The sequence below is a fragment of the Lasioglossum baleicum genome, chromosome 9 (assembly GCF_051020765.1).
Source record: "Lasioglossum baleicum chromosome 9, iyLasBale1, whole genome shotgun sequence".
Taxonomy (NCBI): Eukaryota; Metazoa; Arthropoda; class Insecta; order Hymenoptera; family Halictidae; genus Lasioglossum; species Lasioglossum baleicum.
The window spans coordinates 17,561,423-17,583,369 of NC_134937.1; the positions used below are offsets into that span (position 1 = coordinate 17,561,423).

Sequence of the window (21,947 nt, forward strand, 5' to 3'; positions counted from 1 at the left end):
GATGCCAAATAATTTTCGGCGGGTCAAGCCGAAATTTTCGAAATACAGAAATTGCGTCTGAATCAAGCCGGAAGTGACGGCGGCCGTGAACCCCCCCGCCCCCGGGAACGTAATGAAAACGTGGCGAGGGGAAACAGAATCTCGGAAATTATTCTCCTGGTTTCGCATTTTCGTTATCGACGCTGATGAAACATATGTTCGTCGAATTACATAGGTCGTTGGAAGTATTCTTTCCGAGCGCGGCCAATTAAAAGTTACGTATCAAACCGATAATTAAAGTTGGAAGAACAGCGCGAAATCATAACTTCAGAATTCGAAATTAGGAGCTCATTTAAACGTGGAGAGTCGAGCACTTTGTTTAACCTGTTAATTCTGCCGCCACTGTTTTCGGAGCACTAGAAGTACCTGTTTTATATTACTTTCTGAAAATAACGAGAACGTATATGCAAAGAAATAAATTCTTTTTGATAATTATGACAGTCAAAAATTAGTTCCGGAACGCAGAATAAAATCTGCTCCTTTGATACCCCGTTTTCGAGAGGAAAACCAATTTGGAAACGTGTGATACGGCGGCATCGGGTTATTCTACGTGTGGAAACAGATAACAAAAATGTAGAGTAACATTTTTCGTTCGAAACGTGTTTTCAAGAGGAATCTAATTTGAATATTTGTCGGATACACACCTGTATGTTTGCATAAATCTCTGCGGAACAGAACTCGATTTTTCAAACATTTGAAAATGGAAGTTCAAACGGGAACATTGTATCCTACTTTTTTTATATCGATTATCTCCATCATTTTCTTGAAAAACAGAGCCCCGGACGAACAAATTTTATTCTATGTTTTTAATGCAGTTTTCTATAGGTTGGTCAATTTACCTTGGACCCTGAAAGTGTGTACAATTTCATACAGAGTCGTGAACATATATTTTAAAAAATAAAACACAATTGAATTAATAAATACGCGACAGATTCGCCTAGAAATACTATTGCAGCCTACAGTTTCATTCAAAAAATATCAAATCAATGTCCCCAAAAATCTTCTCTGGGTGGACGAGCTAGTCAAAGGAGATGCTATCGTGGAAATGGTAAATGGAGGTCGACGCTGAGAAGTTGAAAAGCGAAAGGATGATAGTCTTATATAAATGATGAACCGCATTGTTAAAAATCAGGCGTTCCACGCGTAACAACCTGACAACCGAAGAGGGAGGGGGTCCGGAAAATCGGAGGATGAAAAATGATCGAGCGATCGGAGGGCGTGCCGCGGCGGGAGGTTTCCCGGGGTTTACGGGTATGGTTATTTATGCGGGCCTTTCTCGATTTACTTTCAGCTCGGAGATTGGGTACGCTGGTTCGCCGCCAAGGGAGGTGCTCACGAGGGGCAGGAGCATAGACTCCGTGGACAGGCCTTTCCATCCGAGCGACTGGGTCGACGTGAACCTCGAAGTACCGAGCACACCGAGGCCGAGCTCGGCCCTCACGAATTTAACCGTCGACACGAGCCTCTATCCCGCTACTACGCCGACGTCCAGCTGTAAGCTCACAATTTATCGTTAGCTCGTACTGCAAGCTGTATCCTTAACGAGAACATGCCCCGCCACGACGTGCCAGCTGATAAGGACCCGGCACCCGCGGCCACCCCCGCCCCCACCCACGGCTACCATCCCTGCCACCACCGCGCCGCGGGGATGCCCGGTATTTGTCCGTGTTTTGTAAATAAGCGGTTCCATCCGGCTTCAGCCCCCTCAACGAAAAAAAGACCAGCAAAGGAAAACCGTGCGCGCGGCTCGTCAACACGACGGAAAACTTTCTAGCGGGCGCGACGCGGCTCGAATATTCGTCCCCGAGCGCGCGGGCGGCTAAAAGTGCTGGCACGGTGTCATCTCTACGGTATAAATGTTCGTAACCACCTTCAAAATCGAGTTAAATAATTTTTTTTTATATTAGCTGCGCACTTTAATTACTGACATTCCTTGATTTTCATCATTAGATTGCGGATCTTTATGCAAAATATAAATAATATAAACATTGATTTGATCCCTTAACGACTTTGTTATGTTAAACACAACATTACCGCATTTTTTGAATTTTTATAATCTTTTCCCGTTTTATATTTCACCGATTCAATTTCTTCATCGAAATCCCCCCAAAAAAGTTGAAATTTGTTGCACCGTGACAATCGATATATGCTAGAGTTTTGAAAATAATCCCCACAAATTGAGAAATTTTTAATTTGCATAATAATTAATTTGACAACTTTTAATTTGCATGAAAACTCGCGGTCTAGTAATCACAGTTCATTCTTGTTAGAATATCCTATGTAGATTGAGGGTAAAGCTGCTTGTCGTAGACAATGTTAATCTATTCATATTCAAGATAATTACGGTAGATCGTTCTCAAACTAAGAATCTGGCTCGGGAGACCTGACGTAGAGGACTTCGAACTTAGAACACTTGATGCAGACATATTGTCAGACACAAGGCGCGTCCTACACTACGACCCCAGACTCTCGAAGCCTAATGACAGATTATTAGCATCACGTTGCACATGATCGTAGTCAGCACTCTCTGAAATATGTTCGGAAATCTGTAGAATTACACCATCAACACTGCAAATGCATATTCAGCAGTTCTTTACATGGACGATTAAAAAAATATGCATACATATTTCTATACGAATTTTCTTTCGTTCAGATTCTATGATACAGTTTGTTAGAAAACATTTGATAGCTTAGAAATACATTTTTTAAAGATATCTCAGTAACTAGAGGGTGTAGAACAATACAAATTTTTTAAAAGTTGCATATTTTCGAACGGAGAATATATCAGGCTAGGAAAATTTTACGCAAAGTCATTCTTGTTTAAACAATATTCCACAGATTTGGTTTTTCTTTGGTAATGAAATACGTTGGTGTAAAGTGACGTCAAAGTGATTACATGTGATCACGAACAAAATTGTTATCGCCATTGGAAAATTGATAACAAGGTCCTCAGTTATTAATTGTCGATATAGACTGTGAAATCGTCCTGGACAGATAAATTTTTAAAGTCCAAACCACTTGAGAGTTGAGTGCTGTTCCTTGTTAGTAAATTATAATTTTCTGAAAAGGTTCGAATCTGAAAGAATCGGCTCCAGTTCCTCCCCCAAGGCGGAAGAAGAGGAACAAGGGCAGACCGTTGCCCCCAAAGCCGGACGAGACGGCAGAGAATGCACCTGCGAATTTGAAGCGTTCGGTGACAGGTGACGAGCCGTTATACTCTTCGGTGAAGTCTCCGAAGAGCAGCGGGGACGACGAGGATGGCGAAGAGGAGATCAGGCCCGACAAACATCGACTCTGCGAGGACGCGCCGCGAGATGGAAGAAAGAAGGAGATTTATGAACACAAGGCGAGTAGAACGACGTTTTCGCTGTCGGCGCATTTCCATTGTAAATTCGAATTCGATATTCACGAGAATATTTACACTCGTGTAAAACGCGGCCCGATTGGGCAAATAGGGGCTACGACCGCGCCGCGAATCTGTGAAACAAATATCCGCGACATTAAAAAATATTTACGGACCTGGCCGCCTTGCGAATCCGACTCGCTGTTTGCTATGCGGCTGCTTCAGGGAAAAATGGCGTTGCTCTTGTTGTCGAGCTTCGATTCTCCCTGACGAGCTGACTTGAAGGGGTCATTTGTTTTTTGAAGGTTACTACTGACTTTTACGTATACAGAATCAAATTGCGTACGTGTAATTCAAATTATGTATGTGCAAAATCAAATTATACATGTGCAAAATTAAATTACGTATGTGCAAAACAAGGATTAACACAAGATGAAAAAAATGACTACAAGGATTAGATAATATTGCAAGGATTAAAAAGGGATAAAATAACCGTAAAAATGGCAACAAGAATTAAAGAGGGAGGGAGGGTGAAGAAAATTGTAAAAATGGCCACAAGGATTATAATATTTTGTTGGAAGCAGGTGAACGGTACTGGAAGGATAATATCGAGCGACATGGTGTCAGGCAAGAGGAGCTCGCACGTCGAGGACAGGAAAACCGGCAGGGAGATCAACCAGAATCATCGAAAGCCTCACGAGACCGAGGAGTACGAGAGATTCGCGAGAAGCAGGAGCAGCAAGGACTCGTCGACGCCTAATCGTGAGGACAAAAGGTGGCTGATGGTGCCCGAGCAGCAGATCAAGGATACCTCGAGGGACGCCGAGAAATCGAATGGTCACGCGAGGACCAAGAACTACAGCACCGTCAGTCTGCCAAATTACGACGAGCTGGACGTGGCCAGGCATCAAACGAAGGGGATGAAAGGACAGCAGGCTGCTGGGGACAGAACAAAGTCCCGGAGACCCGTCAGGAGCAGCACTGGGTCGCTTCCGGCTGAAGCCTTCCTCGCACCCTTCTCCGAGGTATGCCATTTTTTGGTTGAACCACTTCGCAAATTTAGGGTTTAGAATTTCTTATTTTGCCTATTGAAATCGCTGGCTACGATGCTCGTATATATTTCATTGCGAATATATAATTCACACACATTTTCCAGATTTGAATCCATCAACTTCATCAACCCTTTCAATTCGATTAATTAAACTCATCTATACAAATGTGTCAAATTCGATTTTGAAAAAATTTAAAAAAAAAAATTAAACCGACTTCGAAAAGATGCGCTAAAAATAAAAGAAAGCAACATTTTTTTCACGGGACCACCCCGGGGACATACTCTACAAGATGCAAAAGGTTTCGTTCCGATTGGTCCATCCATCTCGGTGTAATCGGTGAACATTACTGAACATACATAGAAAAAAAGGCACATACGGACCGAATCGAGTAACCTCCACCTTTTTCTCAGTTGGTTAATAAATGAAGACATAAATGGTGCTCAAACCCATTACGTTCTTCAACTTACAATTTCTCAAAAAGCTTCTGTCGCCATAAATGCTTCCGAGAGTTGATCAACCCGCAAATCCGCTTCACGTTTTTCACGTTCGTTTGATTCGCTGTGCGACGAGTCACGATTCCTAAGTCTGCGGGTACAAAGTTGGCGTTGGTACATCCCTGGAAACGTCCCTTTCCCTCAACTCAAAGAGCCCGACGAAGTCACGAAATCCGGGGGACCGGCGTTCAGCAAATCCACAAAGACGCTCTATGAGAAACCGCTCGGACTGCAAACGGTCCGTGTAGCATAGTCGGCGTCGGAAGTCTCGGCGAAAGGATTAATCCGCTGCAAGGAGCGTGATTGCGCCCCGGGATATATGTATACACATATATATACGTTATATATACATATATACCACACGAATTTATTCTAATCCCCAGAAAACGAGCGTGCGACTCGAGGACTATATTCCAAGCCGCGGCAGCCCCGATAACCTATCGGAGGAACTGGACCTGGAGAAGTTGGAGTGCGGGGGCGACACGGTGGTCGAAGCCGAGTTCCTGAAGTACGACCCGAGTAAATCGGAGGATTGGGAACTCGGTGGCATCGATAATTGCGAATTGAGTCACCAACGCCGGCTATCCTTTGAGGTAAACGCTCCGACTTTCTACTTTTCGGAAGAATCTTATGACTAGTCTTTGGAATGTGGGTCTTTGTGCAGAATAAAAATTGTCCCCGTCAGCTGCGAGACGTAAGAGCTAGTGTTACTTCCCCCCCACTCATATATTTCATAAGTGCATAAAATTTGACGAATTAACCCTTAGCAGTCGAGGGGTGACTCAGAGTCACCACTTAAAATTGCTATACCATTATTCACAATTTCATATCCATAAAATCATATAGGATAAACTGCCCAAATATGGTATAGTCGCCTATCATGGCACTACCTTACATCTTGTAAAGGAGAAGTCGCACTCTCGTGAGAAAATCCTCAAACAATAGTTTACCATGTTTACTCAAATGTGTGCAGTGCATATTAAGAGCCCCTTTCACTGGAACCTGCAGAAGACACACCACAAAAAAATATTTTTCCCAAGCTGTATTAATTTTTGAACAAACTAGACCCCAGGAAGTAACTTTAGAAGAGTCTAAAGTTCCCCGCACAATTTAATATTTATAGCGTTGTTTGAATGATAGTCACTTTACCGTTAGCACCTTCTATTGAGCCAAGAATTCGCGAATCAGAATGGATCGGCGGGTGTGCGCTAGCCAAGGTGTAAGAGAATCAAGCTTTTCTTTATCAGGAGCCTCGGAGGATCAGTAACGGGAACGACTCCGGCGAGGGTGAGGACAAGGACGTCGTCGATTATGGACGAACATCACCGGTGTACATGCAGAAGCCCGAGTCTTTTGGAAAAACACCGTCCCCGGCACTTGGCGAGCCGGAATATTCTGAAGTGGATCCAAATAGGTCGGTAGAGATAATCCACGGTCGGCGTTCGGGAGATTAACTGGATTTAATTGGGCCCCGCCGATGCCAAGTGGTGTAAGCCCATATTCTGATGCTTAGGGTGACCCTACTCATTTTTATTAAATATACCCGTCAATTTATAATATCCCCTCTTTACAGTTCATTTCAACGCTTCTTTCTTTCGCAAGAACTTTCTTTTGGTGAACACCTTGATGAATTTTTTATGAAGAGATAAATTACGTCAAGCCATTTGGAACTTTTTAACTTTTCAATTCCGTTTACTTAGAAATACAGTTTGTAGTGCATTGATGTTCTCCAGATTGCCTGGCATTAAGAATTCTAATTCGGCTCTGTTTTATATACGCCCAGTTATTGTGCGACCTACAGTATAACAATTATTCTTGGGGAAATGGCGACTGTTCAAACTGAAATGTTCGTTTTTATCTTAAAAATTCAGGAAATCTACAGAAGAAGCTGCAGAATCCGTTAATTTTTTTTAGAAATTCGATTGTATTGTTTTCAGCTCCATAGAAATAATAAAAAGAGAGATAAGCGCTTACGCAGTTCCTACATCTTGTCACTTAGGCACAATGCGTAATAATACTACCACCACTTTGCGTCGATCTTCCCAAGCAAGAATCGACTTTGCATTTCATATTTTCTGAATGATTCGTCTTTCGAAGAAGAGAGTGTTATGTATATGTATAACACGTATTTGTGTGTTCAGCTCGTGTATTCGTTGCCTCGGCTTTTTTCTAGTTTTATTGTCAGGTGAATGCATTGTTTCCGTAGGACCCACTTGAGGTACTTCAAACCACCCACGCTGGAGGACAGCTGCAGAAATTCGACCGCCTGCGAGACTTCTGCTTCCACGGAGCCGTTTTATCTGGACGAGGCGAAACATCGTTCAGCTCTTGGTAAATAGATCCGAAAGTCGTAGTGCCCCGATGCTCTCGTCGACGTTGACGTTTCCCTTCGCTCTCGATTCCCAGACCGCTGCTGCACCTTGAATAACATTCTTGCAATTGTGCAACGTCGCTCCATTGTCTTCCACCTTTCTCCCTTTACCCCCGTGAACTTTCGTTAAACCAAATTTGCCACATGGATTAATGATGTACGCTCCAGTTCAAAGTAGATGGTACTTGATACTCTCAAAAATTGAGCAATGTTAAAATTTCATAACATTTTTTAAATGTATGACTTTATTTAGATGTAGAAATGATGTCCCTTAACCCCTAAGTGAACTATTACGGGCGATACGGCTCCACTAAAATTTATGTTAACACTTTACCTACCGGAAGCCTATTAATAGGATTTTCAACAATTTTGCTGCGCCAAAAGAAAGCATAGAAATTTTCTTTTACGTTGCAATCTTAAATGAAACTATTAGATGACGTTATCGAGGGTGACTTGTCAGTTCATAATGAAAATTGCTGTTGCTACTGAAGGTTCCATTAAAAAGCGTTTAGGCATGTATCATAGATTTTTCAAAATTATGCAATAATTATTTAACGTAACTATTTTCAGACTTGGACGAAATTTTACTATCTCGCTATGTGTTTCTACGCGCCACTTCAATAGGGAGATGAATATTAAATATAAATATAATATTAAAAATAAATTAAACGAATCATTCCATTTTAAAAGTACATTTCGAAAGTCCACTTTTAAGGGTTGAAACGCCACGTTACTCCTTCCAACGAGCAACCGCCCGAAGATTGGTGGAATATACTGGTAGCGTACGAAAATTCTAGAAGTCTTAATCAAGGTAAAAAGCCTCGGTCTGATTTGAGCGAAGGCAGTGGCACCGGTTGTGCCATCGTCCCAATCGCATTGGAAGTTTGCTCGGTGCAGGGTCGCTCATAAATCCCGAGTTGGTAGTCGAGGAGTGAAATTAGCGCGGTGTGGCCGTCGGTGGTGGTCCCTGCGGGTCGCGCGGGTAGATATTCCCGTCTGGGGTTCGCTTCTGACACGGGTAATCGTCCCGGGTCGAGTAGAAAGGACCCAACTATTCCCGTACGTGACTAGTTAAACCGCGGACGTTCCATTTCCCAGATACGATCGGAGTCACCGGGGGCAAGATGGAAGCGGATCGATCGGACCAGTCGGGTATGATCTTCCGGAGCAGCCTGACGAACGAGAGCGAGCCGGAAGAGGACACTTACGAGCCCAAAGAGTTATCGGGTCGTCCTGCCAGTCTGATCAGGACGATCTCCGAGGAATCATTGCCTCGGGAGATGCTGGAGCAACAGGAGCTGGAGAACTTGTTCGACGAGAAGCTGGCGAAGGACACCCACAACAAGCTGAGGAAGACCCTGGATAGGAAGACGACCACACCGCCGCCTAGTCCCGAGGCCAGGATCAAACCGGAGCTGTTGGACAACGATCACTCGACATTGTTGAAGGTCCTCAAGGACGAGACCGCGGAGGAGAGTAACGTGAGCTCGATGACGCCCAGCCTGACCGAGTTGGAGGCTGCTCTGTCCGACATGCTGGAGAAAGAGGACCCCCAGGAACCGGCGAAGGACGAGGCCAAGGCGGACAAGCTGCTCGGCCCGGACTCGAAGATTGACGATGCGAAAGTAAACCGGAACTCGTCGGTCGACGTCGCGGATCATCCAGTCCAGGGATCCGCCAGTCAGCCTGCCGTGTTCCTGGAACAGATCCTGGAGAACAAGAAGCCGATTACCAGCAGGAAGGTCTCGTTCTGCGCATGGGAGGAGACGCTGCTGGAGACGGATGATCGGGACGATCGAGAATTCACTGAACGTCCGACGGATTTAGATAAGAACACCGTTTCTCGTCGGAACGAGGGAAGACTAGGGGACATCGGGGAGGACTTCGCCTGTCCCACGGACCAACCGCCCGAGAAGCCCACCAGGATGAACAGGAATCTCGAGGACTTGATAGAGGACGCGGGAAACGTACCCACGCCGCCCAGAAGGAGGCACAGGAGCCTCGGGAAACGGGACGAAGAAATCGCACGAAATGGATCCGCGGTGCCCGAAGCTTACCCCAACGACAGACTCATCTGATCGCCACGCGGCCTTCGTCTTTAAGTACTTTAGACTCCGGGTCTTGGCTGTAACTAGGAACATGGTTGACGATGGTCGATGATCCTAGGCTCCATGAATGATGGGACTCTGCTTCTGCGTGATCTTTTTTCGGTTACTGATAAGTGTTCGAAGGTTCGCTGTTCAGAGTGATAAGCTTGTCTCTGGGTTGATGATGGTGGACACTTGCGTTTGTGTTACCGCGGTGCGCTACTGGAATGCGTGCTAGATTATTAGTAGACTGCGGATCGTTGCACGAGATCATTTTCTGCATAGAAACGGTAGCCGTTTAGGAATTTCTTTAACAAATTTTGAAGGTGATTTTAATCCTTTATTTTGGCGTTTTTACTAATTTTTGTCGTAAGCACAGCAAATCCGCAGTCTATTTATTATTCTCGAGAGAGAAGATGTTCGATTTTGGTTATTGTTTACGTCGTTGGTATTTGTTACCTGACAATATATTTTATTTGTTACCGAGGCCGTTCAAGTCTTCGTACATCCTGTGGCTGTCGTTGTTTTAATCATCGGCGAGGCGGAGGTTTGTTGTAATCGAACTGTGAAGTTGTTTATACTTCTAGAGACAAAAATGTTGATTAATAATTGTAATCGGTTGAAGACAGTAAAATGAATTTGTACAACTTTTGCAAAATTTCCATGTGCAATCCAATTCTAATATTGTAAAACATGACAAGTTGATGGGCTGTACGAAGACATTTTAGAATCAAAACCATCTAGGCGTTTCTCGAAGCTCCCGAAGCGTAAGAGATGATTACAGAAGTGTGAAATACATTAATTTAAATAAGATAACGTCCAAACTTTCTGTTCATCGAATGAATTATTTAACGTACTTTCCTTATTTAATGTACTACAGTTCTCGAAGTTTCATATTAGAAGATGTCGCTAGTGTCTGCGGTTGTATTCGTCGCGCGAGAGAGAGAGCTTTGGTATGATCTCCATTTCGTCTCACTACCTCTTCATCGTTCCATCCTCGATCATAGTACGGTAATAGATTTTTAACCAATCCGCACAGTAACTAACAAATTCAGTTATCGAGGTCGCAAGAAGGAACACATGAATTATGTATAACTGGGTTACGAGGCCGCCATGTTCTGCCCCCCCCCCCCACCCTCTACATTACCTTCCGGAAACCATTGTAAGGAACTAACGTTTCGTGTAAGAAGAGTATAATTTCACGAACTAAATACAGTATTTCATGAAGCACAGTATGCATTTACACAATTCCCACCTCGCTGCACCTGGCTCGATGGTTTTAATCAAAAATTTAAATACAGCCACGCTGTAGAGGCGCGCTGTTATTCACGTTTAACAGGACGATAACAAACCTGGCTTCATTCTGCTTCCAGCATTCACACCACTTTCTTCATATTGTGTTTTATGAACAAAATGTGCTCAGATATAAAAAAAAATAGCAATTCTGGACACCGCTCTGTCTAGAACAAAATTAGCTAAAATATTTTTAAAATTCCATTTTAGGTGTTCAATTAAAAAGAAAGTATTGGAACAAAAATAATGTAAAACTGTGGCTGAATTTTGTTCAAATAATTGTATATCAAAGAAAAATAAACAGAAGAAGATAAAGAGCATCGCCATGCCCGATCATTGAGGCCCGATAAGAGAACAGTGGGTTTCAGATGCTTGTATGCGAGTTTGATCATGCGAAGGTTAACCAACTCGTTCGGCCATTTCCTTCCGGACGCTAAGTTCGTTCCGCAGCGCTGGAAAGGATATCGAAGTGCTCGTGAGAATTTCTCCGTCTTTCGGTCGAGGCTTTCTTCCGCGCGCACGGAACTTCTTAACGAACTTGCTGCTCCTGGAGGAGAGAGGACGCGCATCCTACGAAAATCGCGAAACTTCGTTGCGAAAGTTCCTGATCGATAGGATTGCAGGTGTACGCGCGTTGTTCTTGTCCGTCGGCGCGTCACGTCGTTTGACCTCGATACAACATTCCGCCAGAAATTGTTGTTCGGCTCAGGTCTTGCCCAACAATCACCGAACGTTACACCGAACGTACTCCTCGTTTCTGCACCATAAAATGGCCCGAAAAGATCGTAGAAAATTTAAGAATAACTGTTATTTTTGGTTCCTGGTTCAAAGAAATAATTCTTCTGAAATAGGTTCTAATCACAGTGCAACCGTAAAATAAATGGCAGTGTAAATGTGGTTGATAATCCGAGAGGACGCTTACGATTGTTTCACACGTCGCAGTGATTGCTTCGAAAGAGCCAATCTCTGGGCGTTCAAGCCCTCGCATTGGTCCGAAGCGCGCTTAATAATTAATTAACATCACGGAGGGCCATAAGTGAGTTGATACCTCGCGGAAAACCTCGGTGGTGGCCACTTATCCGTGCGATCCCGTCGTAAAGCAAGCTTAGCCGGGAGTTCCAACGAGGTCCGGCGGATACCCATCATTATAACCGAAACATGGTCGCCGTGACTTGTCGTTGAAGGCGGTCCGCTGCGGACAGGTTTCGGCTTACCCATTACTTTTTTAATTATCTCTCCCCGTTCTATCGTTACGGGCTCAACGGACCGATCTTAATCGCCTTAAGGGCCGGCGAGCGACCAGGGGAAACGATCTGGACCGGGGTTCCTCCGGCAGGAGTATAGCAATCCGCGGGAGAACGCGCTATATAGAGAAGTTGCTCGGTCTAATTATTTCGTGTTTCATTAACCAGACTCTATCTTTCCTTCCCCACCCCCCTCTCTCTCTCACTCTCTTGCTCTTGTCTTCGAGGCGCGCGCGAGCCGGCGATCGAGCCTGGAAAACTTTCGAGATTACAGGGCTGCCAAGCCACCCCCGGCACCAACCCCCGTCAAGCAACGCTGAGAGGTGACTCGCAGGAACCTCTGCGACTCGAGGTTATTGTCCCACTTTCGAACTCGACCCTCGAAGACGCGGATATTTGGATAGGTAAATTAGAAACTCGGACGTGGGCTCTTCGGTTGATGTATGGGGGCTGACAAGCTTCGCCATACCGGGTGGAGCGGGAAACAAGGAGCAGAGAAGGAAACTCAGTCCACCAGTTTCTTCGCGATGGAAGCTCACGACGGGTGCCTCGGTAGTTGCACTCCCTATAGGGTAGGGTTGCTCAAGTCGTACTCCTTAGGAACATAATTTTATCAATAATTTATTTGCAAGATTAACTACCAAACACACATATGCAGAAAATTATAAGAAAGTTGAAATAAACTTACTTGGTGACAGGATTTATAATGAGGCTGGTTTATGGCAGACAATAATACGTAAAGCAACTTGGTTGACTCGGATGTATATTTGGTTGCCGTCGTATGTGCTGTTGTCGCCGTAGTTGGTTCGAAATTCAAGTGGTACGACTTGAGCAACCTTACCCTACTTGTGGAATACAGTAGAACCTCGGTAGTTGCACCCTCGATACTTGCACGCGAACCTCGTCAGTCGCGCACACGCTGGGGATAGTTGCCTAGTTACGGAAAGCAGACGCCACACGATAGCAACAGAGGATTCGATAGAGTAGTGACGTAGCAGAAGTGGGAGAGATCTCATAAAATATGGAACAAATTTCCATAAAATATGGAAATTTTTAGTAATGTGCATACCCGAAGCTCGTTGAGGTATAAAATTCAAAGTGAGCATAACGAACGCGGGAATGACAGAAATAACGGTCCCATTCTTGTCACTCGTCTCTTGTATCCAATGTAATTAATTCGCAGCCCTGTAATGGCTGAAAGACTTCTCACTCGTTTTAATGCATCGTATGCCCGTACACAGTGGCGTGTGGAAGTAACGATCCACGGAACTTTTTACAATTAGTTTTAATAAATATCTGGTGGCACAGTTTCGTCGGCAGTGATTCTCGCACTCCGCTGCACCTATTTTACAACTAGATCATTAACACCGGAGCTGCACGCGATTAACGTGTGTATATTTACTGCACCAGATAAAATCGATTCGAGATAGAAGCTAATTAACTTGTACCTTGCAAACCTGAAGTGTGCAGCTGAAAAAGTACCGAGGTACTTATCGCAGTCCCTAATTTAATGCGCAAGTGATATCCCAGCCAAATGTTTAACCCATTCTTCCAATAAAAATAAACATTCGATTGGGCAGCCGCTATTTATCTCAGGGTGACTCGATGCGAAAAAAAAGAAATTCGCACTGCTTATGGAAGGAGCTTTACGAGGGCAGTCTCCGGACACCGAATGATTAGTGCAGCCACCTTGTGGTAGTCGCAAGATTGTAGGCGCGCCGTGTCACGAGCACTTAGCTTCCCCGAGCGACAACAAGATTAATCTCGCTCGAGGGTTCGGCCAAAGCCACCCCCTTTCGTCCACAGCCCTCTTCTGTCCCGACGTCAGCCATCCGACGGTGTGGTGAGAAACTTCGTCCTCCTGCTGGTCCAATCACGTTCCGCTTTTTCTTCGAACAAGCTGCTTCCTGAATTCCAAAGGCTGACCCCGAAGAATCGACGACGTCGGCTCGTCCTCCCGCTGCCGCTCGTATATATTCGCGGCGAGTATCCGATTGCGATAACGCTGCGAAACGGCCGTCTCTCGTCGTCTGCCGCACGAAAACTTCCCGACCGGGCGACGAAATTATTTTTAGGGGCTCTTCCGGGAACGCTGTTAAATCAAACCCTCCGACAAGCCTTGCGAACCGATGTCGAACGCCCCCCTCGGCGCGAACTGCCGATAAAAATTTACATCCACTTTGCCGCTGTCGCGTCGCTTCGATCTCTGCGCTCGAAAATATCTCGGCGACCTCCTCGAAAGCTGTTTCGCCTAACCAGACCTGTTAATCTTTAACTGGTACACTGGGGTTTAACGAGTCTGAAGACCCATTTTCGTAGAAATTGCTATAGATTGAAACCTCGGCGAAAACATCAAACAATTATTTTCGAGAATGAATTTGCTACAGGTGTAAAATTCATGTAAGGAAAAATTTGTTCAAAGTTCCACTGATTTGAATGAAATTTAACGTACTTTTTTAAAAGAAATAATTAGCCACAAACGTTTCCTTCTCCAGAGGTTGAGGGGTACTTTCTTAGATGGAAATGAATGAATGCTAGTCGAAGTAGAATCCAGAAAAATGAGACTATGTTCGTTGTTGTACTATTGTTTTCGACGAAATGATCACAGTTAAAATTTCTCCAGAATTTCTTCCATTTAATCAAATATTGCTCGATTCTCTGTCATACTTTTTTCCTACCTGCCTCTCTCCATTCCAAGCGGGCAGAGCGAACAAAAACTGTCCGTTCACCGTGTCGCTTTTATTTTATTCATACAGCGTCGGTGGTGTAACCGAATTCGCTCGCTTAATTCTATAAATATTGACTTTATCGAAAATTGTTGCAGATGGAAATGAGTACCGTTTGTCGAGGATCTGTAATGGACTGTACAAACTTGCGTTCCATCCCCCGCACCGTCAATTTCAATACTTGATCGGATGTATGTCTTCAAATAAAACCTCGTACTATTACTCACGTACTCTGTTGCTAGTCGTACAAATGTAAAATAAACAATCGAGCTGATTTTCAGGACAAATTAAAACATATTGCAGCATTATTCATTGTAGAACTAACAATTTTTGGCGAAATATCAGGTTTCACGCATTTCCAATAAAAATGAAAATCACAAGCATTTTGCATTGTTATTTCGAGATTCCGAATGAATAAATGAGCTGTCCGCTATCACGGCCTCCAGAGGTTTTAAAACATCGTACAAAACGTTCCAGATAAAGAGACGAACCGCGCATTATCGGTGCCCCGAGTATATTTTATACATGCTATAAATAAATAATATCTGAGAGGAGGCACTATTCGTTGCCACTGTGTCGCGATACTTTCGAATAAACGATTTTCATTTCTTCTATCCGGAGATTATGCACTTGTATTTTCAGCATTTTTATAAATCATGCATAAAGGGGTCTAATATATTTTTAAAAGAGGGATAACATTTTGTTTGACACATTGACGTCGAATTTCGAGAAAATTCAGTTCGGACATCCGTCGCGTCCGCGTTCTCTAGTATTATGGTGTAAGTAGAATAGGTAGGTCATGATCAGACGCGTCAGCCGTTTCCTATGTAATAGCACACGTGTTCGCTTAATTTTCAAACTCGATTTCCTAAAAAACGAGGCGGTAAGCAAATAAATGTTATTCCTTCTTTTCGACTCGTTTTTGCATCTACAGGGTGTGTAAAAAGTAATGATCATGCGTTCTAGGGATTAATCGACATCTCTGTATCGGTGAACATTTGTAAGAGAAACTGGTCGCAAAATGACCATTACATTTTATACAGCCTGTACAATCAACACTGAATTTTCTGAAAAATTCAAAACCGACGAAACTGTAATTATTTTTGCAGCAACCTAATACTATTTACACAAGATTAGCAACGAGCCCCAGAACCATTTTTCTCTGAAAATTTTCGTGAAACCAGCAGTCCTATTTAAATATCGTTCCAGGACATTTCAATTCGTTCTCTATCGTACCCCAGCGATTATACCAACAGAGAGACGCGATGATATTCGACTGTCGCCTTAATACCGTTCCACCGGAAATGTCAATTTTATCCGCAAACCTAGACCAACGGTTCCGTCGATCGAGAGAGAGAGAGAGAGAGAGAGAGAGAGAGAGAGAGAGAGAGAGAGAGAGAGAGAGAGAGAGAGAGAGAGAGAGAGCGTTAATTAAATGCATCGCCTCTTAGGAACCGGTTCCCACGCGGCCGCGATTATCTGTCCGCGGTTTTAATCTCGCGCCGGACGCCCATCATCGACACGGTATCGCAATTTATTGCAGTTTCTATGAACGGCTTTCATCGGGCCGGTTGGAACAAGTTGAGCCCGCTCTCTCGCAAGTAGGACACCAAATATTCGACTAACGAAGTCGCCGGATATCGATGGCCCCGCGAAAGTCGATCGCGGAGCAGTTCCAACTTGCAAATTGCTCGAATAGCTGTCCACCATGATAATGGCCTGAGATCATTATTCGATCCTCGAGCCGTAGCACTGCGTCATTAAATCGAACCTGATCGTTTCTCACTTATCGAATCCTTCGCTAACCAATCCTTACTTCTTCTTTCTGATTCATTGGTTAATCAATCTGAAACTTTTCGTACACGTTTTTCGTATCATGCCGGTGCTCGAAATTCTTCAGTCTTATTTTTTCAAAAATTCTGTACAGTGGTAGAAACTCTGATTGTAGCTGGAGAAAATAATAATCTTTCAGAAGCAGTGATAATAAGATTTAAGAGGACCACGGAGAAATTTCGGGGGGCCGATCCGGTCCGACCACACGGACCTGATTCCACGTTACACAAGTCTCGCCAGAAGGGAAAATCGAACGGGAAGAAAAGGGACGGCAGCTTCCGTTTTCTCTCCCCGGCCACGATACTAATAGGAGTGTCACGAACAGACGGAACCTATAATCCGTTCGCGCTAATTTCGGAGTATGCCGGGACCGGCGGATTTTATAAGTTTATCGGCTCCGCGGCCGATCGCCAGTCTTCGCCGAAACTTCCGTTTTCCGGTTCAGTACGCGGGACGAATGAATTTTTTGTATTGTATTAAGACGAGCTTCGACGTTGTTCAAGACTTTTCGAATTTGAATAATTCTACTTTTGAATAGTTTGACGAAACTGTAATTATATTACAATTATTTTATTTAATGAAGATTAACCCGTTGCCGTACTATTTTCTTTACAGTCACAGTGATTAATACGTCTTGACGCACAAAAATGTCGTAGAAGGGAAAAGAAAATGTATATTTTTTGTATGGCTGCATTTAGTCTAATGCTTAATATTGATATAATATTAAATATTGATTACCGATGAATCAAATTTTATTTCATCTAAAATGAAACGCGTAACATTCATATTTGTTAGAATTTGTTAGAAGCCTTCATCGCGAGTCTGGCTCGTGAAAATATGGCGAGTGTTGTTAAATGAAACAGAAATATTGACGTGTATGTATAACTAATGAATATTATCTGGAAATGAAATTGTTGGGGCAAAGACGTTGGCGATGCTTGATCTTACAGGGGATCTTTATAGGCAAAGGACTGCAAGCCGCAATGCCTCGGCATAATTAGATACGCGTCCCCAAAAAAGATTCCGGTTAGAAATGGGACAAAATTAGCGTAAGCGTCCTCGCGAAGCTTAGTGTTTGTACACTAGAAAGTCGATTGCCATGATAAGGACGGGACAATGAGCCACTTTGTCCACAGGATTTAGCTTAATCTTCGACGACGCGAGACACTGTCTTCGAAGCTAGTCCTCGAATGTTTCGAGGAGGATCTTCTTTCCATCGTGACCTTCTCGAAGCTTCTTGCGCGTTAACTGAAGTTTCCGGCTTTAGTTAATCTGTTTCCTGGGATGGCCAGATGAAAGAAAACTCATTTCGTACTATTACTCGGAATATGCACCGTGGACGTTCGAACAATTGTAATTTCACATTGAAAATAAATGGACAACGAGGACAATGACAATGATATATATTCAAATAAAAACTTCATATGTAATGGTAGTTAGGAATTATTTTTGTTGAAAGAAGCAACCGTTATAAATATATTCTGCATTATTTCCCATGACTCGGCACTTATCATTAGAATAATATATCAATTGATTATACTTGATTTTATCATCGGAAAAAAATCAAATTAAATTTCTGCACGTTGTCAGCAGATCCTTGACGCAGTTAACACAAATCCGAATGCCATTTGTCTTCGTCAATCGGCTCCCAAAAATTTCCAATTGCACCATATTTTCTGCCGGTCGGATCACACCGTTTGGAAACACGGTGCACCGTGCACCATGGGCCACGCAAGGGGCGGTAGAATCATGGGGGGTGGAATGGTGGCAAGCTCTGGCGGGTCGGCACGGCTCGGTATTAAGCGGGAAAATTTATGGACTCGGCCAACTATTTAGATAGGCCGGATAGAAGTCGAGCGATTTCGCTTTTTGCCAAGGGACGACTGGCTGGTCCCCCGGTTCACCCCGTTCTTCCTTTCGCATACTCGTGGGGGGGTTAGCAGCCGGTTCTCGTGCAGACTGCTTGTCCACCCCTTCGCCCCGTTTCACGGTGCAGTTGGTAGTGCAGAACGAAACGCGGACACGCGCAAGCAACGGGAAAGTTGAACCGCCTACACATCCAGCGTGAATATTTCCACGAAGACGTCGTCGTTTCGGCCGCCTCGCCACCACCGCCGCGCCGCGCCGGTATTCCGGGCTTAATTAGTTTTTCGTCGACGGATAATCCGTGCCGGGCGATTTGTCAGCCTGGACTGGAAGTTTACGCGGCTGGAATTAAGGCGCGTCCCCCCTCTCTCATCCCTGTCTCTCTCTCTCTCTATCTCTATCTCTCTCTTTTCCGACCAATGCGAACGACGAGCGGATAGAAACGCCGGTGGGGACATCGGGAGGGGGGTGAACGGGCTTTAGACAAACCGGCGCGAGATTAAGACGATATTTAAACGGTTAGGCACACGGTTAGGTTCCGCTTTCGAGTCCTCACTCACGACCAGGCCCTTCGCCCGCCCTCTCTTATCGTGGATTTATTTTATCGCCGCCCGCGAATTCTCGGCCCGGCCAAGAAACTGGCAAACGTAGGAGGGGGTAACGATGGCTTACATCCGGCCCCTTAAACGTTGCCAGAAGTTTGCCTAGGGTACACGACGCCTAGCCAACAGGAGACCGAAGGTAACGAAGCGGCTCCCCTCGATCGAACCCCCGGCAACTTCTGAAATGTTTTGTAATTGTATGCGACCGGGTTCAGCCGGCTCAAAGCTGCGGCAATCGGGGGGACAGGGGCCGGGGGGATCGAGGATCCCCGCCAGCCGGTGATTAATAAGGAATTAGGGACGCTGCGGTAGCGGTGACGTGAATTCGTGAGTTCGTAACGAAGTTGCTGCCGATTCGCGTTTCGACAGGGGCGAGGGGGGTAGAATGGTTTGATGTTTCAACGTTCGCGTGATTTTCGGCTCACGATTTTGCCAGCACTAGGAACTTTCGTTACCGATGCGAGGCGTTCTTTGTATTTCCCGGTTCGATCGATTCGGTGATGGGTACACCGGCTTCATATTAATAGATTGCCCGTCGCGTATCTCGTTAGTAGGTTGGTGAAAAAGAGCGTTTCCGGTGACGCACTGTTTTGAGAGCCGGACAGGCTCCGGATCTCGCGGTGAGTGGCCAGAACATGCGAACTGAAACCTTTCAACCTTTGAGGCAGGAAGAGGAATGCGGGTTTACCTTTGGACTCGGTTACATTCATGCATGGTCTTTGATTGCGTCATACGTTTCTCGATCGAATGTTTTCGCGCGTTGTGGTTGTTATTCTGTTTGGGTGGAGAATATTCTCAATTTTTAATAAAATATTGTAATATTAAATTCCCGTCTGATTCTACCTGACTCGATTGGATGTTTCCATTTTATTCGTTTGACAATAAACAACTAGTATTTCACTTCCCTAATTCCATGTCAATTTTGTTCAATTAATTTAATTATCGTGGAACAGTGAACTTGTTGACCATACCGTGTTATATTCTACTGGTGTGACAGAAAGACCATCTCATCCTCTCAGGTTGGTCATGAACCAATCCTATTCTACATGTCAGATTACATATCTAAGATCTTGCACAGTGTAAGACTGTAAGACGACTAGCCTCACCATGGATCGATCCTATTCCACTTGCCAGATCATACAGCTACTTATTCCACTTGATCGACTAGCTTTATCATGGATCGATCCTATTCTACTCGCCACACCACATGCATCGTCATTCCACTTGACTGACCATATATAGGATCCTATTCTACTAACCTGATCGTGGATCAATCCTGTACTGTTTGTCAGATCAAATAGCCATCTATTCCACTTGGCCAACAATAGGATGAACTTGTTCTACTAACTTGATCATCTATCGACCCTATTCCAATCAGGCGATACAGCTATTCTCCTTCCTTCATCGATGACTCTCTAACTAGCCTAACAATAGACCCATTCTATTTATCTAGCTCTCCTATTCCACTTGCATAGGCATAGTCCACTTGTCTGATGATAATCTATGCTATTCTCCACGCCAAGCAGAATAGCTCCCCATTCCATTCGGCTGACTATACTCAAACCCACTTCTACTTGGAAGACAATATAACTTTCTCGACCCCTTTCTTAACCGTAGAACAATCCTATTCCATTTGTCTGATGGTACGTCTACCCTATTCTACTTGCCACACTGCATGGCTCCCCATTCCATTTGGCTGACTGCGAAACGGATCTATTCTACTTGCCAGGCAATGTAACTCTCGATTCCACTTCCGTAACCATAGAACAATCCTACTCTATTTGTCCGATGGTACGTCTACCCTATTCTACTTGCCAGATTACATAGCTCCTCATTCCACTCGGGTAACTATAGAACAATTCTGTTCTACTTGCCAGACTATCTAGCTTCCTATTCAATCTACCTGACAATGGGACTGTTCTAGGATCTACTAGCCTGATCGTGTATTGATCTTCTTGTTAATGCAGTCATCTTCCTGGATCTATACATTTGGCATATAAAATTACTTTCATACATGTATCATCCCTAACATATTGGGTTATCCAAAATAGACTATATTTTTAATTTTATTGGTTTTTTAATTTAATTATCAGGCATCATCTATGACACTTATGTATGAAAGGGATTTTTATTTCTTAATTATGTGTCATGGACGAAATCACGTAATTTACGATGGATATTTCTTATTGAACACTGGTGTTTGCAACGTAAAATTTTATAACTTTAACACGCTCTTCAATCTAATACGACTCCTTTGTTAAAATCGTCGTAAAATGGCGTTTGACAGATATTCTCATTCAACATTCTAAAGGTACTTTTTGATAACCCTTTACTTAATTCCATCAATACTCACGCCTGACCAAACGCCGACCCTGACTACTGAAACTCGTTCAGCCTTACAACAAACTTTCCAACACAAACACAATCTGTTCGCTTTACAAACTTCATTTTTCCCTCTCCACTGAAACACGTCTCCGCGACTAGGAAAGAAAACATTTTAATCCCTGGTTCACGGAGCAAACACTCGTAACCTGTTGGCCAGAGCGTGCAGAAACAATCGAAAGGAGTGAAATCGATTTTTCTTCGGAACTCTCCGCACACACACCGACTTGCGAGAAGAATAATACGATTCAAAGAGCCACAGGGAAGCCCGAAGTTCCAGCGACGACTCCTCGCCGCGTGTTAATTTATTTCGAAAGTGTTTTTACGAGTAGGGCAAATGATCCGCGAGGGCGGCCGACAACGGTCGCCCAATGACTGGAACCCGATCGATCGATCCTTCCGGCAACCTAGCCCGAAGTTTCATTGCGAAAGTCCGATCGCGTAAAACCCCCTTTTACGACGGGGCTTAACACCGGGGGAAACCAGCCGAGGATTCCACACCCGCCGGGTTTCCTTTCTCTTCCGCCCGGCGGCGCAGAGACGATCGCGAACTTCAATTACACCCTTACGATCCGCGTAGGGTCTCGTAAATTTTCCGAGCGGCCGCGGCAAGAT

At 44.3% G+C, this 21,947-nt stretch overlaps 2 protein-coding genes across 3 annotated transcripts in view; one reads left to right on the top strand and one right to left on the bottom strand.

Moving 5' to 3' along the window:
- LOC143211971 (uncharacterized) overlaps positions 1–10,618 on the top strand; it is a 51,167-nt gene extending 40,549 nt beyond the window's left edge. Inside the window, exons 4-10 of the mRNA XM_076430168.1 lie at positions 1,331–1,533; positions 3,108–3,385; positions 3,967–4,407; positions 5,312–5,521; positions 6,176–6,342; positions 7,135–7,259; positions 8,398–10,618. Coding sequence (XP_076286283.1) covers positions 1,331–1,533; positions 3,108–3,385; positions 3,967–4,407; positions 5,312–5,521; positions 6,176–6,342; positions 7,135–7,259; positions 8,398–9,377 — 2,404 coding nt within the window. The 3' untranslated portion in view covers positions 9,378–10,618. The remainder of the gene's footprint in view (positions 1–1,330; positions 1,534–3,107; positions 3,386–3,966; positions 4,408–5,311; positions 5,522–6,175; positions 6,343–7,134; positions 7,260–8,397) is intronic.
- Positions 1–21,947, bottom strand: part of Urm1 (Ubiquitin-related modifier 1) — a 386,421-nt gene that overhangs the window by 60,641 nt on the left and 303,833 nt on the right. The gene's annotated exons all lie outside the window — the stretch shown is intronic.